The sequence below is a fragment of the Dendrobates tinctorius genome, unplaced genomic scaffold, assembly GCF_039654945.1.
Source record: "Dendrobates tinctorius isolate UK_male_01 unplaced genomic scaffold, ASM3965494v1 ptg000241l, whole genome shotgun sequence".
Lineage (NCBI taxonomy): Eukaryota > Metazoa > Chordata > Amphibia > Anura > Dendrobatidae > Dendrobates > Dendrobates tinctorius.
In genome coordinates this window covers 3865645-3884323 of record NW_027361908.1, presented here as the reverse complement: position 1 = coordinate 3884323, position 18679 = coordinate 3865645, and the positions used below count along the sequence as shown (strand labels likewise).

Sequence of the window (18679 nt, the reverse complement as noted above, 5' to 3'; positions counted from 1 at the left end):
TTTATTAGCCATTAACAACTTTTCATTGTCTGTAATGGTGGGATGAAAAAACGATAATCCCACCAACTCTGCATTCAAATACCACAAATGGTTCGAAAATTTGGTCAGGGCTATTTCTGCAATGTTGTTGTCACATTCTTTATAGTCTAACAGACTATACAAAATACCTAAATTTTAAAATACCTCAATTTGGATTTTTTCAAACTTTGAGCGACGAGCGGCACGGGTTAACGTCGTTTGATCGATCTCAAATTTTGGCTCTCTCAATATCTGGAAAGGGGAATCGTTTTGTGGGGTCCAGACGAACAAGATTCTGACATTTTTCCCCCCCCATATGAGATCCGGTCACCCTAGTGCGCACACACAGCCAATCACCGATATGGAAGGTAACGGGAATACTGAGCGCACACAGCCAATCACCGATATGGAAGGTAACGGGAATACTGTATATACACAGCCAATCACCAATATGGAAGGTAACGGGAATACTGTATATACACAGCCGTTCACCGATATGGAAGGTAACAGGAATACTGTGCGCACACAGCCAATCACCAATATGGAAGGTAACGTGAATACTGTATATACACAGCCAATCACCGATATGGAAGGTAACGGGAATACTGTGAGCACACACAGCCAATCACCGATATGGAAGGTAACGGGAATACTGTGCGCACACAGCCAATCACCAATATGGAAGGTAACGTGAATACTGTATATACACAGCCAATCACCGATATGGAAGGTAACGGGAATACTGTGAGCACACACAGCCAATCACCGATATGGAAGGTAACGGGAATACTGTGCGCACACACAGCCAATCACCAATATGGAAGGTAACGGGAATACTGTGCACACACACAGCCAATCACCGATATGGAAGGTAACGGGAATACTGTGCGCACACACAACCAATCACCGATATGGAAGGTAACGGGAATACTGTGCGCACACACAGCCAATCACCAATATGGAAGGTAACGGGAATACTGTATATACACAGCCAATCACCGATATGGAAGGCAGCGGGAATACTGTGCGCACACAGCCAATCACCAATATGGAAGGTAACGTGAATACTGTATATACACAGCCAATCACCGATATGGAAGGTAACGGGAATACTGTGAGCACACACAGCCAATCACCGATATGGAAGGTAACGGGAATACTGTGCGCACACACAGCCAAACACCAATATGGAAGGTAACGGGAATACTGTGCACACACACAGCCAATCACCGATATGGAAGGTAACGTGAATACTGTATATACACAGCCAATCACCGATATGGAAGGTAACGGGAATACTGTGAGCACACACAGCCAATCACCAATATGGAAGGTAACGGGAATACTGTGCACACACACAGCCAATCACCGATATGGAAGTTAACGGGAATACTGAGCGCACACAGCCAATCACCGATATGGAAGGTAACGGGAATACAGTATATACACAGCCAATCACCAATATGGAAGGTAACGGGAATACTGTATATACACAGCCGTTCACCGATATGGAAGGTAACGGGAATACTGTATATACACAGCCAATCACCGATATGGAAGGTAACGGGAATACTGTGCGCACACACAGCCAATCACCGATATGGAAGGTAACGGGAATACTGTATATACACAGCCAATCACCGATATGGAAGGCAACGGGAATACTGTGCGCACACAGCCAATCACCAATATGGAAGGTAACGTGAATACTGTATATACACAGCCAATCACCGATATGGAAGGTAACGTGAATACTGTGAGCACACACAGCCAATCACCGATATGGAAGGTAACGGGAATACTGTGCGCACACACAGCCAAACACCAATATGGAAGGTAACGGGAATACTGTGCACACACACAGCCAATCACCGATATGGAAGGTAACGGGAATACTGTGCGCACACACAACCAATCACCGATATGGAAGGTAACGGGAATACTGTGCGCACACACAGCCAATCACCGATATGGAAGGTAACGGGAATACTGTAAATACACAGCCAATCACCAATATGGAAGGTAACGGGAATACTGTGCGCACACACAGCCAATCACCGATAAGGAAGGTAACGGGAATACTGTAAATACACAGCCAATCACCAATATGGAAGGTAATGGGAATACTGTATATACACAGCCAATCACCAATATGGAAGGTAAAAGGAATACTGTGCGCACAAAGAGCCAATCATCGATCTGGAAGGTAACAGGAATATTGTGCGCACACAATCACCGATATAGAAGGTAATGGGAATACTGTGAGCACACAATTACCGGTATGGAAGGTAATGGGAATACTGTGCGCACACACAACCAATCACCGATATGAAGGTAACGGGAATACTGTATATACACAGCCAATCACCGATATGGAAGGTAACGGGAATACTGTGCGCACACACAGCCAATCAACGATATGGAAGGTAACGGGAATACTGTGCGCACACACAGCCAATCACCAATATGGAAGGTAACGGGAATACTGTGCACACACACAGCCAATCACCGATATGGAAGGTAACGGGAATACTGTGCGCACACACAACCAATCACCGATATGGAAGGTAACGGGAATACTGTGCGCACACACAGCCAATCACCGATATGGAAGGTAACGGGAATACTGTGTGCACACACAGCCAATCACCGATATGGAAGGTAACGGGAATACTGTAAATACACAGCCAATCACCAATATGGAAGGTAACGGGAATACTGTGCGCACACACAGCCAATCACCGATATGGAAGGTAACGGGAATACTGTAAATACACAGCCAATCACCAATATGGAAGGTAACGGGAATACTGTAAATACACAGCCAATCACCAATATGGAATGTAACGGGAATAATGTATATACACAGCCAATCACCGATCTGGAAGGTAACGGGAATACTGTGAGCACACACAGCCAATCACCGATCTGGAAGGTAACGGGAATACTGTATATACACAGCCAATCACCGATATGGAAGGTAACGGGAATACTGTCCGCACACAGCCAATCACCAATATGGAAGGTAACGTGAATACTGTATATACATAGCCAATCACCGATATGGAAGGTAACGGGAATACTGTGAGCACACACAGCCAATCACCGATATGGAAGGTAACGGGAATACTGTGCGCACACAGCCAATCACCAATATGGAAGGCAAACGTGAATACTGTATATATACAGCCAATCACCGATATGGAAGGTAACGGGAATACTGTGCGCACACACAGCCAATCACCGATATGGAAGGTAACGGGAATACTGTGCGCACACACAGCCAATCACCAATATGGAAGGTAACGGGAATACTGTGCGCACACACAGCCAATCACCGATATGGAAGGTAACGGGAATACTGTGCGCACACACAGCCAATCACCGATATGGAAGGTAACGGGAATACTGTGCGCACACACAGCCAATCACCGATATGGAAGGTAACGGGAATACTGTGCGCACACACAGCCAATCACCGATATGGAAGGTAACGGGAATACTGTATATACACAGCCAATCACCAATATGGAAGGTAACGGGAATACTGTGCGCACACATAGCCAATCACCAATATGGAAGGTAAAAGGAATACTGTGCGCACAAACAGCCAATCACCGATCTGGAAGGTAACAGGAATTTGGGCGCACACAATCACCGATATAGAAGGTAATGGGAGTACTGTGAGCACACAATTACCGGTATGGAAGGTAATGGGAATACTGTGCGCACACACAGCCAATCACCGATATGAAGGTAACGGGAATACTGTGCGAGCACAAACAGCTAATCACCGATATGAAGGTAAAGGGAATACTGTGCAAGCACAAACAGCCAATCACCGATCTGGAAGGTAACGGGAATATTGTGAGCACACACAGCCAATCATCGATCTGGAAGGTAACGGGAATACTGTGAGCACACACAGCCAATCACCGATCTGGACGGTAACGTGAATACTGTGAGCACACACAACCAATCACCGATCTGGACGGTAACGTGAATACTGTGAGCACACACAACCAATCACCGATCTGGACGGTAACGGGAATACTGTGAGCACACACAGCCAATCACCGATCTGGACGGTAACGGGAATACTGTGAGCACACACAGCCAATCACCGATATGGAAGGTAACGGGAATACTGTATATACACAGCCAATCACCAATATGGAAGGTAACGGGAATACTGTATATACACAGCCGTTCACCGATATGGAAGGTAACGGGAATACTGTATATACACAGCCAATCACCGATATGGAAGGCAACGGGAATACTGTGCGCACACAGCCAATCACCGATATGGAAGGTAACGGGAATACTGAGCGCACACAGCCAATCACCGATATGGAAGGTAACGGGAATACTGTATATACACAGCCAATCACCAATATGGAAGGTAACGGGAATACTGTATATACACAGCCGTTCACCGATATGGAAGGTAACGGGAATACTGTATATACACAGCCAATCACCGATATGGAAGGTAACGGGAATACTGTGCGCACACACAGCCAATCACCGATATGGAAGGTAACGGGAATACTGTATATACACAACCAATCACAGATATGGAAGGCAACGGGAATACTGTGCGCAAACAGCCAATCACCAATATGGAAGGTAACGTGAATACTGTATATACACAGCCAATCACCGATATGGAAGGTAACGGGAATACTGTGAGCACACACAGCCAATCACCGATATGGAAGGTAACGGGAATACTGTGCGCACACAGCCAATCACCAATATGGAAGGTAACGTGAATACTGTATATACACAGCCAATCACCGATATGGAAGGTAACGGGAATACTGTGAGCACACACAGCCAATCACCGATATGGAAGGTAACGGGAATACTGTGCGCACACACAGCCAATCACCGATATGGAAGGTAACGGGAATACTGTGCGCACACACAGCCAATCACCAATATGGAAGGTAACGGGAATACTGTGCACACACACAGCCAATCACCGATATGGAAGGTAACGGGAATACTGTGCGCACACACAACCAATCACCGATATGGAAGGTAACGGGAATACTGTGCGCACACAGCCAATCACTGATATGGAATGTAACGGGAATACTGTAAATACACAGCCAATCACCAATATGGAAGGTAACGTGAATACTGTATATACACAGCCAATCACCGATATGGAAGGTAACGGGAATACTGTATATACACAGCCAATCACCAATATGGAAGGTAACGGGAATACTGTATATACATAGCCAATCACCAATATGGAAGGTAACGGGAATACTGTATATACACAGCCAATCACCAAAATGGAAGGTAACGGGAATACTGTATATACACAGCCAATCACCAATATGGAAGGTAAAAGGAATACTGTGCGCACAAACAGCCAATCACCGATCTGGAAGGTAACAGGAATATTGTGCGCACACAATCACCGATATAGAAGGTAATGGGAATACTGTGAGCACACAATTACCGGTATGGAAGGTAATGGGAATACTGTGCGCACACACAGCCAATCACCGATATGAAGGTAACGGGAATACTGTGCGAGCAAAAAAAAAAATCACCGATATGAAGGTAACGGGAATACTGTGCGAGCACAAACAGCCAATCACTGATCTGGAAGGTAATGGGAATATTGTGAGCACACACAGCCAATCATCGATCTGGAAGGTAACGGGAATACTGTGCGCACACACGGCCAATCACCAGTATGTAAGTTAACGGGAATACTGTGCGCACACACAGCCAATCACCGATATGGAAGGTAACGGGAATACTGTGCGCACACACAGCCAATCACCGATATGGAAGGTGACGGGAATACTGTGCGCACACACAGCCAATCACCAATATGGAAGGTAACGGGAATACTGTATATACACAGCCAATCACCAATATGGAAGGTAACGGGAATACTGTATATACACAGCCAATCACCAATATGGAAGGTAACGGGAATACTGTATATACACAGCCAATCACCAATATGGAAGGTAACGGGAATACTGTATATACACAGCCAATCACCAATATGGAAGGTAACGGGAATACTGTGCGCACACATAGCCAATCACCGATATGGAAGGTAAAAGGAATACTGTGCGCACAAACAGCCAATCACCGATCTGGAAGGTAACAGGAATATTGTGCGCACACAATCACCGATATAGAAGGTAATGGGAATACTGTGAGCACACAATTACCGGTATGGAAGGTAATGGGAATACTGTGAGCACAAACAGCCAATCATCGATCTGGACAGTAACGTGAATACTGTGAGCACACACAGCCAATCATCGATCTGGAAGGTAACGGGAATACTGTGAGCACACACAGCCAATCACCGATCTGGACGGTAACGGGAATACTGTGAGCACACACAGCCAATCACCGATCTGGACGGTAACGTGAATACTGTGAGCACACACAACCAATCACCGATCTGGACGGTAACGTGAATACTGTGAGCACACACAGCCAATCATCGATCTGGAAGGTAACGGGAATACTGTGAGCACACACAGCCAATCACCGATCTGGACGGTAACGGGAATACTGTGAGCACACACAGCCAATCACCGATCTGGACGGTAACGTGAATACTGTGAGCACACACAACCAATCACCGATCTGGACGGTAACGGGAATACTGTGAGCACACACAGCCAATCACCGATATGAAAGGTAACGGGAATACTGTAAATACACAGCCAATCACCGATATGGAAGGTAACGGGAATACTGTAAATACACAGCCAATCACCGATATGGAAGGTAACGGGAATACTGTGCGCGCACATCCAATCACCAGTACGGAGAGCGACAGCTCTAAAAAGAAAACACTACACATGTATTCACACCACAGAAGCCAACAGTCATAAAAGAGTGCAATGACGCTGCATGTTATTAAACTCCAAGTGGTCACATGAGACCCTACATTATTACACTCCAGATGGCCACACACATTACACTCCAGGTGGCCATAGGGCCCTCCCCCCCCATTATTATTACACTCCAGGTGGCCATAGGGCCCTCCCCCCCCATTATTATTACACTCCAGGTGGCCATAGGGCCCTCCCCCCCCATTATTATTACACTCCAGGTGGCCATAGGGCCCTCCCCCCCCATTATTATTACACTCCAGGTCGCCATAGGGCCCTCCCCCCCCATTATTATTACACTCCAGGTGGCCACAGGACACCACCCCACAAACATTATTACACTGCAGGTGGCCACGGGACCCCCCCACACACACATTATTATACTCCACGTGGCAACATAACCCCCCACATTATTACACTCCTGGGGTTCATGTGACACCCCCCCCCGCATTATTACACTCCAGGTGGCCACACGACCCCACCTGACATAGCAGCAGAGGACACTATCTATGTGCACCATCATTTGCACCAGCAACACATAAACCAAGAAAGCGAAAGTGAAGTGAAAGCTCCGCAACTCCTTGCAGAGAGCGGCAGACACAGAAGTGACAGCACACCCTGCATGGCTCTGTGTACACCCCACAATGAGGTCATGCCCGGCTGCCCGCCCCGGTCACATGCTTACTCTGAGAGCCGTCATCAAAGCGGTCAAACTCCCATTCCGGGGAAATGGCTTCCATAGTTGTTGCCATCACAGTCAGCAACCGATGGATGACCACTGACGCCGCCCGCCTGCTGCTTCCCCCGTGACACTCGGTGGCACGTGACTTCCTGCTGCGACACGCCCCCTAGCGGTACAGGCGGAGGATGCGCAGAAATGATAAGTTGTGCCACCCTTGCTGCCATCTTTTCTGCTGGCACATGCCAGTTTGCTTGAAAAGTTGTGGGGTAACTATAAATACACATTTAGGGAGATTGATGCTAGTAAATACAAGGAAAGGAGGAGGCGACTATAGGGAATAGGAAGCTTACACCTCTCAGTATCGGGAACGGTTTTGACAAGTGAAAGCAGTGATGTGATTGGTTGCTATGTGCTATCACTGTTTCCTTTCGAGTCTGACAGGTCCACTCCTAACTTTATATTTGCAATTTTTACTTTTCTGCCCATGTAGCCATATGTGGGTTTGTTTTCTGTGGGGCACAGTTGTGGTTTTTCAGTTACCCCATTCACTTTACGATAAAATATGATCCCAAACTTTCAATATGTTATTGGGGAACACGCCTTTAACCCCTTTACCCCCAAGGGTGGTTTGCACGTTCATGACCGGGCCAATTTTTACAGTTCTGACCACTGTCCCTTTATGAGGTCATAACTCTGGAACACTTCTATGGATCCCGGTGATTCTGACATTGTTTTCTCGTGACATATTGTACTTCATGTTAGTGGTAAAATTTCATTCATATAACTTGTGTTTATTTGTGAAAAAAACAGAAATTTGGCGACAATTTTTAAAATTTTGCAATTTTCCAACTTTGAATTTTTATGCCCTTAAATCACAGAGATACGGCACCCAAAAAACTTGATAACTAACATTTCCCACATGTTTACTTTACATCAGCACAATTTTGGAACCAAAATTTTTTTTGTTAGGAAGTTATAAGGGTTAAAAGTTGACCAGCGATTTCTCATTTTTGCAACACCATTTTATTTTTATGGACCACATCACATTTGAAGCCACTTTGAGGGGTCTATATGATAGAAAATACCCAAAAGTGACACCATTCTAAAAACTGCACCCCTCAAGGTGCTCAAAACCACATTCAAGAAGTTTATTAACCCTTTAGGTGCGTCACAGGAATTTTTTTGAATATTTAAAAAAAAAATGAACATTAAGGCTGTGTGCACACGCTGCGGATTATGTGCGGATTCATCCGCGCGGATTTTGTAAAATCCGCAGGTCAAAAGACCTGCGGTTTTACCTGCGGATTGCTCTGCTGTTTTGCCCTGCGGTTTTTCATCTCCTCAATGGAGGAGATGGCAAACCGCAGGAGAATCCGCAGAAAGAATTGACATGTCAATTCTTTCTGCGGATTGAAAACCGCAGATAATCCGCGCGGAAAATTCTGCACCGTCTGCACTGCGGTTTTTGATTCCCATAGGGAATCATGGTACTGTACACCGCAGCAAAAACTGCTGCGGGTCCGCAGCGGCCAAAACCGCTGCGGAACCGCAGCAAAATCCGCAGTGTGTGCACACAGCCTAACTTTTTTTCACAAAAAAAATACTTCAGGTTAAATTTTTTTTTATTTTACCAAGGGTAACAGGAGAAATTGGACTGCAAAAGTCACTGTGCAATTTGTCCTGAGTACGCTGATACCTGATATGTGGGGGGGGAACCACTGTTTCGGTGCATGGCAGAGCTCAGAATGGAAGGAGCGCCGTTTGACTTTTTCAATGCAAAATTGGCTGGAATTCAGATCGCACGCCATGTCACGTTTGGAGATCCCCTGATGTACCTAAACAGTGGAAACCCCCCACAAGTGACCCCATTTTGGAAACTAGACCCCCCCAAGGAATTTATCTAGATATGTGGTGAGAACTTTGAACCCACAAGGGCTTCACAGAAGTTTATAACGTACAGCCGTACTATTAAAAAATCATATATTTTCCACAAAAATGATCTTTTCACCCCCAATTTTTATTTTCCCAAGGGTAACAGGACCCTAAAAGTTATTGTGAAATTTGTCCTGAGTACGCTGATACCCCACATGTGGGGGTAAACCACTATTTGGGCGCATGGAAGAGCTCAGAAGGGAAGCAGCGCCATTTGACTTTTTTGGCTGGAATTGAGATCGGACACCATGTCGCGATTGGAAAACCCCTGATGTACCAAAACAGTGGAAACATCCCACAAGTGACCCCATTTTGGAAACTAGACCCCCATGGAACTTATCTAGATATGTGGTGAGAACTTTGAACCCACAAGGGCTTCACAGAAGTTTATAACGTACAGCGGTACAATTAAAAAATCATATTTTTTCCTCAAAAATGATCTTTTCACCCCCAATTTTTATTTTCCCAAGGGTAACAGGACCATAAAAGTTATTGTGAAATTTGTCCTGAGTACGCTGATACCCCATATGTGGGTGTAAACGACTATTTGGGCGCATGGCAGAGCTCAGAAGGGAAGCAGCGCCATTTGACTTTTTTGGCTGGAATTGAGATCGGACACCATGTTGCGATTATAGAACCCCTGATATACCAAAACAGTGGAAACCCCCCACAAATGATACCATTTTGGAAACTAGACCCCCCATGGAACTTATCTAGATGTGTGGTGAGAACTTTGAACCCCCAAGGGCTTCACAGAAGTATATATTTTTCCACAAAAATTATCTTTTCACCATGAATTCTTATTTTTCCAAGGGTAACAGGACCCTAAAAGTTATTGTGCAATTTCTCCTGAGTATGTTGATACCCCACATGTGGGGGTAAACCATTATTTGGGCGCATGGCAGAGCTCAGAAGGGAAGCAGCGCCATTTGACGTTTTTGGCTGGAATTGAGATCGGACACCATGTCGCGTTTGGAAAGCCCCTGATGTATCAAAACAGTGAAACCCCGCCACAAATGACACCATTTTGGAAACTAGACCCACCAATAAACTTATCTAGATGTGTGGTGAGCACTTTGAACCCCCCCTCCCCCCAGTGCTTCACAGAAGTTTATACTGACCGGGTGTGAAAATAAAAAAATCGTATTTTTTCAACTAAATGATCTTTTAGTCCCCTTTTTTTTTTTTTTTTCCCAAGGGTAACAGGAGAAATTGGACCCTAAAAGTTGTTCTCCAATTCGTCCTGAGTACGCTGATACCCCATATGTGGGGGAAAACTACTGTATGGGCACACGTCTGGGCTCGGAAGGGAACTAGTGACGTTTTGGAATGCAGACTTTGATGGAATGGTCTGCGGGTGTCATGTGCGTTTGGAGAGCCTCTGATGTACCTAAACTATTGAAACTCCCCACAAGTGACCCCATTTTGGAAACTAGACCCCCCACGGAACTTATCTAGATGTGTGGTGAGCACTTTGAACCCCCAAGTGTTTCACAGAAGTTTATAACGCCCGGGCGTGAAAATAAAAAAATCATTTTTTCCACAAAAATGATATTTTTGCCCCCAATTTTTTATTTTCCTAAGGGTAACAGGAGAAATTGGACCCCAAAAGTTGTTTTGCAATTTGTCCTGAGAAGGCTGATACCCTATATTTGGGGGTAAAACACTGTTTGGGCGCATGGCAGAGCTTGGAAGGGAAGGAGCACCATTTGACTTTTTCAACGCAGAATTGGCTGGAATTGAGATCAGATGCCATGTTGCATTTGGAGCGCACCTGATGTGCCCAAACAGTGGAAACCCCCCAATTATAACTCCAACCCTAGCCCCAACACACCCCTAACCCTAATCTCAGCCCTAACCCTAGCCCTAACCCTAATGGGAAAATGGAAATAAATACATTTATTTTATTTTATTATTTTTCCCTAACTAAGGGGGTGATAACGGGGGGTTTGATTTACTATTTATGGCGGTTTTTATGTTTGGCAGCTGTCGCACGCTAAAAAACGCTTTTTATTGTAAAAATAGTTTTTGCATCACCACATATTGAGAGCCATAATTTTTACATATTTTGACCCACCGAGTCATTTGAGGTCTTATTTTTTGCGGGACGAGTTGACGTTTTTATTGGTATCATTTTCGGGCACGTGACATCTCTTGATCACTTTTTATTCTGATTTTTAGGACGCAGAATAAACAAAAACCAGCGTTTCATGAATTTCTTTTGGGGGGTGCGTTTACACCATTGCGCGTGCGATAAAATTGATAAAGCGGTTTTATTCTTCGGGACGGTACGGTTACAGCGATATCTCATTTAGGTTTTTTTTATGTTTTGGCGCTTTTATGCAATGAAAACAATTTTATATAAAAAATAATTATTTTTGCATCGCTTTATTCTGCGAGCTATAACTTTTTATTTTTTGCTGATGATGCTGTGTGGTGGCTCGTTTTTTTGCGGGACATGATGACGTTTTCAGCGGTACCATGGATATTTATATGCGTCTTTTTGATCGCGCGTTATTGCACTTTTTGTTCGGCGGTATGATAAATCATTATTTTTTGCTTCGTTTTTTATTTTTATTTTTTAAGGGGTTCGCTAAAGGGGTTAACTAATGGAACAGTTTTATAGGGCGGGTCGTTACGGACGCGGTGATACCAAATATGTGCACTTTTATTGTTTTGGGGGTTTTTTATTTCCAAAAAATGAATTTATTAGGGAATATTTTTTTTTTTATTTATTTAGCGATTTTTTTAAAAATTATTTTTACACTTTTTTTTTAACTTTATTACATTGTCCCAGGAGGGACATAACTATCATGTGACAGATCGCTGATCTGTCACATCACAGATCACTGTGACAAATCAGCGATCTGTCACAGGCACTGCACAAGGCTTCCTCGTGCCTGCGCTTTGCAGGCACTGAGGAAGCCAGCTCCCTGCAGGCCCCCGAAGGTCCCCGTCGCCATCTTGGATCCGGGGACCTGCAGCAGTGCTGCACATTGCGCTGCTGTGGGGGGGGCTCAGAGAAGCTGGGAGGGAGCCCCCTCCCTGCCGATGCTTCCCTTTAACCCCCGGTACACCGCGATCGTGATTGATCGCGGTGTGCAAGGGGTTAACGTGTCAAGGGCGGTCCGTGACCGCCCCTGACACATTGTGCCAGGTGTCAGCTGTGATAATCAGCTGACACCCGGCCGCGATCAGCGGCGCTCACCACGTGGGTGCCGCTGATCACTATGACATAATATTCCGTCCATGGGAATTAGGTCAAGGGTCACATGGACGGAATATTACGTCCATTGTAGGAAAGGGGTTAAAGGGGTATTCCCATCTCCAAGATCCTATCCCAATATGTAGTAGCTCCTATTAGAAATGTAGTATAGTTTTTCTGATTCACAATGTCGATATGCTAGGAGCACTGTAGTAGCTTTAGGTATCCATGGTTACAACCACTAACAGCTAGCTGTCACTATGAGTAGTTATAACCATGGATATATAAGGTCCTGCATTGCCTGCACATGGAGTAAGCGACAGTGAATCAGAAGAACTATACTACATTTCTGTGCAGGCATTGCAGGACCTTAGGTATCCATGGTTTTGACCACTAGCAACCAGCTAACTGTCATTTCATCAGTGGTCGCAACCATGGATACCTAAAGACCTGCAATGCCTGCACATGAGGAAAGAGACATTGATAATCTGAAAAACTATATACCATTTTTAATTGGAGTGCACAACTTCCCAAATGAGGGTATCAAATGGGATAAAGAGGCATAAGCATGAGTTTATAAAATACAATATTTTATTTGAAACATTCTGTCTCCAACATCTAATTTATAATTTTTGATTATCTGCTTGTTAAAGTTTTCAGTGTTTCTGGCTCCCTCTCGTGACCAGAGTAATAACCGTAGTGTTATTTGTTGTGAGTTCATTTTCCCCTTCACTACTGAGGCCCGAGGAACTCCCTCTTCTGGTGAAGAAAGGTAGTGAACCTGATTGTCAAACACCTGGGGCTGATGATGATGACTGGCTGAGTGGAGTTAATGACTGGATATAAGGCTGCCGACGCCCTTCTGGCCTGCGGGTGATTGCTCTGTGGACTTCTAGGAAACCAGTCTCATTCCTGCTCATCTAAAGCTAAGATTTCTGCTTTGCCTTTTTGCATTAGTGTTTTGTTTTCCTTGCTTTTCTGGATTCTGCCATTCCCTGCTGGGGTGAGCTGAATCTCCTTTTGCCTGTTGCTCTGTCTTCAGAATATTCCTGAGTACTGACATAGCCTTTTTTGAAGCCTAGCGTCTTCAGGGCCTTTTTTACTGTCAGTTTGTTGGCTCTTATTTTCATAGGGTTTTTCACAGATTGCAGACAGCAGCCTTCCTGTCCTTTCCTATCTAAGCTAGCTTGGGCCCCATCTTTGCTCAGTCTATCTTTCTGTCTGTGTTTTGTTCTTTCTTCTTGCTTCACCGTCATATGTGGGGGGCTGCCTTTTTTCTTTGGGGTCTGCTCTGGGGCAGTTTAGATTTCCCTTTCTGTCTTTAGGCTATGTAGTCCTCCGGCTGTGATCGAGGGGCCTAGGGCATCGTAGGAGCCCCCCACGGCTACTGCTAGTTGTGTTGATAGGTTCAGGGGTCTGCAATCCGATAGCTGCCAACTTCTCTGGTTTTCTGGACTTAGCTAGCATTTCTATTTTTGCCTCCTACAGTGACTCAATCATAGCAGAATCACCCGCCATACCGCAGATCCTAGGGTACTCAATTGCAGGAAAGAATTGTACAAAAAAAAAAAAAAAGGTGTGTATATTTTTTCCTCTATATCTCTGAGGCCGTAGGGGGAATTTTTTTTTTCTCTCAATGGAGATAAAGCAATTGTCTGATCGTGTGGAGCAGCTCGCTGCAGAAGTGCGGGGAATTTCCGCCTACCTTGCTCATTCACATGCTGCTGAACCAAAGATTCCTACACCTGATGTATTTTTTGGGGATCGGTCTAAATTTTTGAATTTCAAAAATAATTGTAAATTATTTTTTGCCTTGAAGCCTAACTCTTCAGGGAGCTCCGTGCAGCAGGTTAAAATTGTCATCTCTTTGCTGCGTGGCGATCCCCAGGATTGGGCGTTTTCTTTGAAACCAGATGATCCTATTCTGACTAATGTGAACGCATTTTTTCAGGCCTTGGGGTTGTTGTATGACGAACCTAATGCCATTGATCAGGCTGAAAAGACCCTGCTGGCATTGAACCAGGGTCGTGATTCTGCAGAATTGCACTGTCAAAAATTCCGAAAGTGGGCAGTACTTACTACCTGGAATGATAATGCCTTGGCTGCTCTCTTTCGGAAGGGGTTGTGAGAAGCCGTAAAAGATACTATGGTGGGACTTCCTGTTCCCTCTGGTCTTGACGATTCTATGTCTTTAGCCATTCAGGTTGATCGGCGTTTGCGCGAACGCAGAGCTGCACGAGAGGTGTTGCCACCTGTTGAACAGATGTCTGAACCTATGCAATGTGATAGAGATTTTTCCAGAGAGCAGCGTCAGGAGTTCAGAAGGCGTAATAAGTTGTGTTTTTTCTGTGGAGATGCCTCGCATATTATTTCTGCCTGTCCTAAACGCGAGAAACGCTTTGCATACACGTTTTCTGTTGGGGGTGTTCAACCTAAGTTTCTTCTGGCTATTACTCTGATCTGCTCCCTGTCCACATTTTCCGCCAAGGCTTTTGTGGATTCGGGAGCAGCTGTAAACCTAATGGACTTGGATTTTGCTAAACGTTGTGGATTTCCGATGACACCTCTGCAGACGCCTATCCCTTTGAGGGGGATTGATGCTACTCCTTTGGCTAAAAATAAACCTCAGTTTTGGACCCAGGTGGTAATGCGGGTCGCCCCAGACCATCATGAAAATTGCAGGTTTTTGGTGTTACATAATCTGCATGATACTATTGTTCTGGGGTTTCCTTGGTTACAAATTCATAATCCAGTTTTGGATTGGAAATCTGTGTCTGTGGTGAGTTGGGGTTGTCAGTGTGCCTTTAGTGAGGCTCCGGTGTTTTCCACCTCTCCTCAGTCGCATGATGTTCCTGATTATTTGGCGGACTTTTATGATGTATTTAGTGAGAATGAGTCTGCGTCTCTGCCTCCTCATAGGAATTATGACTGTGCAATTGAACTGATCCCGGGGTGTAAATTTCCCAAAGGTCGGCTCTTCAATTTATCTGTACCCGAGCACGAGGCTATGCGATCCTATATTAAGGAGGCGTTGGAGAAGGGTCATATTAGACCATCCTCGTCACCCTTAGGTGCCGGGTTTTTTTTTTGTAGCCAAAAAGGATGGATCATTAAGACCTTGTATTGATTATCGTGCTCTCAACAAAATTACTGTTAAATATCAGTATCCGTTACCCCTGATTTCTGATCTATTCTCCAGAGTTAAAGGTGCTTGCTGGTTTACCAAGCTTGACCTCAGGGGGGCGTATAATCTTATTCGCATTAAGCATGGGGATGAATGGAAGAAGGCGTTTAATACTCCGGAGGGACATTTTGAGTACCTGGTGATGCCTTTTGGGCTCATTAATGCCCCTTCTGTCTTCCAGTGCTTCATGAACGATATTTTCCGAGATTTTGTCGATAAATTTTTGATTATCTATCTGGATGATATTTTGATCTTCTCCAAGGATTGGGATTCTCATGTGGAACATATTCGGACTGTGTTCCGGATCTTGAGGGAGAATTCCCTGTATGTCAAAGGATCTAAATGCCTTTTTGGAGTACAGAGGATTTCTTTTTTGGGATTTATTTTGTCCCCGTCAACTATTGAAATGGACCCGGCCAAGGTACAGGCCATTTATGATTGGGTTCAGCCCACTTCTTTGAAGGCCCTCCAGAAGTTTTTGGGTTTTGCTAATTTTTATCGGAAATTTATAGCAAAATTTTCTAGTATTGCCAAGCCATTGACTGATTTGACTAAGAAGGGTGCTGATGTGTTAAATTGGTCTCCGGAGGCTATTTCTTCCTTTCAGGAGCTGAAGCGAAGATTCACCTCCGCCCCGGTTTTGCGGCAACCTGATGTCTCACTTCCGTTCCAGGTAAAGGTGGATGCTTCTGAGATTGGTGCAGGAGCTGTTTTGTCCCAAAAGGATCCTGTAACATCTAAAATGAATCACTGTGCTTTCTTTTCCCGAAAGTTCTCTCCATCTGAACGTAACTATGATGTGGGGAATCGGGAACTGTTAGCCATGAAATGGGCATTTGAGGAGTGGAGACATTGGTTGGAGGGAGCTAAGCATCAAGTCGTGGTCCTCACTGACCACAAGAATTTGATTTACCTAGAGTCGGCTAAGCGCTTGAACCCTAGACAGGCTAGGTGGGCCTTGTTTTTTACACGTTTTGATTTTGTGGTTTCTTTTCTTCCTGGAACTAAGAATGTCAAGGCTGACGCCCTCTCTTGGAGCTTCTTTGCTGATTCTCCTGTGGTGACCAAGCCTGCTACCATCTTAGGCGAAGGGGTAGTTCTTTCTGCCATCTCGCCCGATTTGAGATGTGCTCTGGAAGAGTTCCAGGAGGACAAACCTGAGCGTTGTCCCAGTGGAAAGTTGTATGTTCCTGACCAGTGGAAGAAGAGAGTGATGTCTGAAGTTCATTGCTCTGCTTTGGCTGGTCATCCAGGTGTTTTTGGTACTAGAGATCTGGTGAGTCGGTCTTTTTGGTGGCCCTCCTTGTCTCGTGATGTCAGGAATTTTGTGCAGTCCTGTGGGACGTGCTCCCGGTCTAAATCGTGTTCTCGCTCTAGTGGGTTGTTGATGCCTTTGCCTGTCCCCAAGAGGCCATGGACCCATATTTCAATGGATTTCATCTCTGATATGCCTGTCTCTCAAAGGATGACTGTTATTTGGGTGATTTGTGATAGGTTCTCTAAGATGGTTCATCTTGTACCACTCCCTAAGTTGCCGTCTTCCTCTGAATTGGTGCCCCTGTTTTTACAACAGGTGGTTCGCTTGCACGGGATTCCTGAGAACATTGTATCTGACAGAGGAGTCCTGTTTGTGTCTAGATTTTGGAGAACTTTCTGTTCCAAGCTGGGAATTCAGTTGTCCTTCTCCTCTGCTTTTCACCCTCAGACCAATGGGCAGACAGAGAGAACAAACCAGATCTTGGAGTCATATTTGAGATGTTTTATTTCTGCTGATCATGATGATTGGGTTTCATTTTTGCCCTTGGCCGAATTTGCTTTAAATAATAGAGCTAGTTCTGCCACTTTGATGTCACCTTTTTTTGTAACTTTGGGTTTCATCCTCGATTTTCTTCAGGGCAGGTGGAGCCCTCTGCCTGCCCAGGTGTTGACACTGTGGTGGAGAGAATGCACCAGATCTGGGACCAAGTGGTGGATAAGTTATCTCTCTCCCAGGAAAAGGCCCAGCGGTTTTCCAACCGACATAGGACCATTGGTCCCCAGTTTAAGGTTGGTGATATGGTGTGGTTATCATCAAAAAATATTGCTATGAAGGTGGCTTCTCCTAAGTTTAAGCCTAGATTTATTGGACCTTACAAGATTTTGGAGATTATTAATCCGGTCTCTTTTCGTTTGGCTCTTCCTGTCACATTTAAAATCCATAATGTGTTCCATAAATCTTTGTTGAAGAGGTTTGTTGAACCTGTTGTTCCGGGGATTGCACCTCCAGACCCTGTATTGGTTGAAGGTAACATGGAATATGAGGTAGAGAAAGTACTGGATTCCCGTCTGGCTAGACGGAGACTCCAGTATTTGGTTAAGTGGAAGGGTTATGGTCAGGAGGATAATTCCTGGGTCTCTGCCTCTGATATTCATGCCAAAAGATAGGTGCGTGCCTTTCATCGGGCTCACCCTGATCGCCCTGGTGGCGTGGTTGAGGGTTCGGTGACCCCTCCTCAAGGGGGAGGTACTGTTGTGAGTTCATTTTCCCCTTCACTACTGAGGCCCGAGGAACTCCCTCTTCTGGTGAAGAAAGGTAGTGAACCTGATTGTCAAACACCTGGGGCTGATGATGACTGGCTGAGTGGAGTTAATGACTGGATATAAGGCTGCCGACGCCCTTCTGGCCTGCGGGTGATTGCTCTGTGGACTTCTAGGAAAACAGCCTGATTCCTGCTCATCTAAAGCTAAGATTTCTGCTTTGCCTTTTTGCATTAGTGTTTTGTTTT

At 45.0% G+C, this 18679-nt stretch overlaps 1 protein-coding gene across 2 annotated transcripts in view; it reads right to left on the bottom strand.

Moving 5' to 3' along the window:
• Positions 1 to 7775, bottom strand: part of WASHC4 (WASH complex subunit 4) — a 174925-nt gene extending 167150 nt beyond the window's left edge. The window contains exon 1 of one of the 2 annotated variants that reach the window (XM_073556919.1): positions 7597 to 7775. In XM_073556919.1, coding sequence (XP_073413020.1) covers positions 7597 to 7663 — 67 coding nt within the window. In that variant the 5' untranslated portion in view covers positions 7664 to 7775. Of the gene's footprint in view, positions 1 to 7393; positions 7535 to 7596 lie in introns of those variants that run through there. The other variant, XM_073556920.1, reaches the window with a different exon arrangement.
• Positions 7776 to 18679: the final 10904 nt, after the last annotated feature.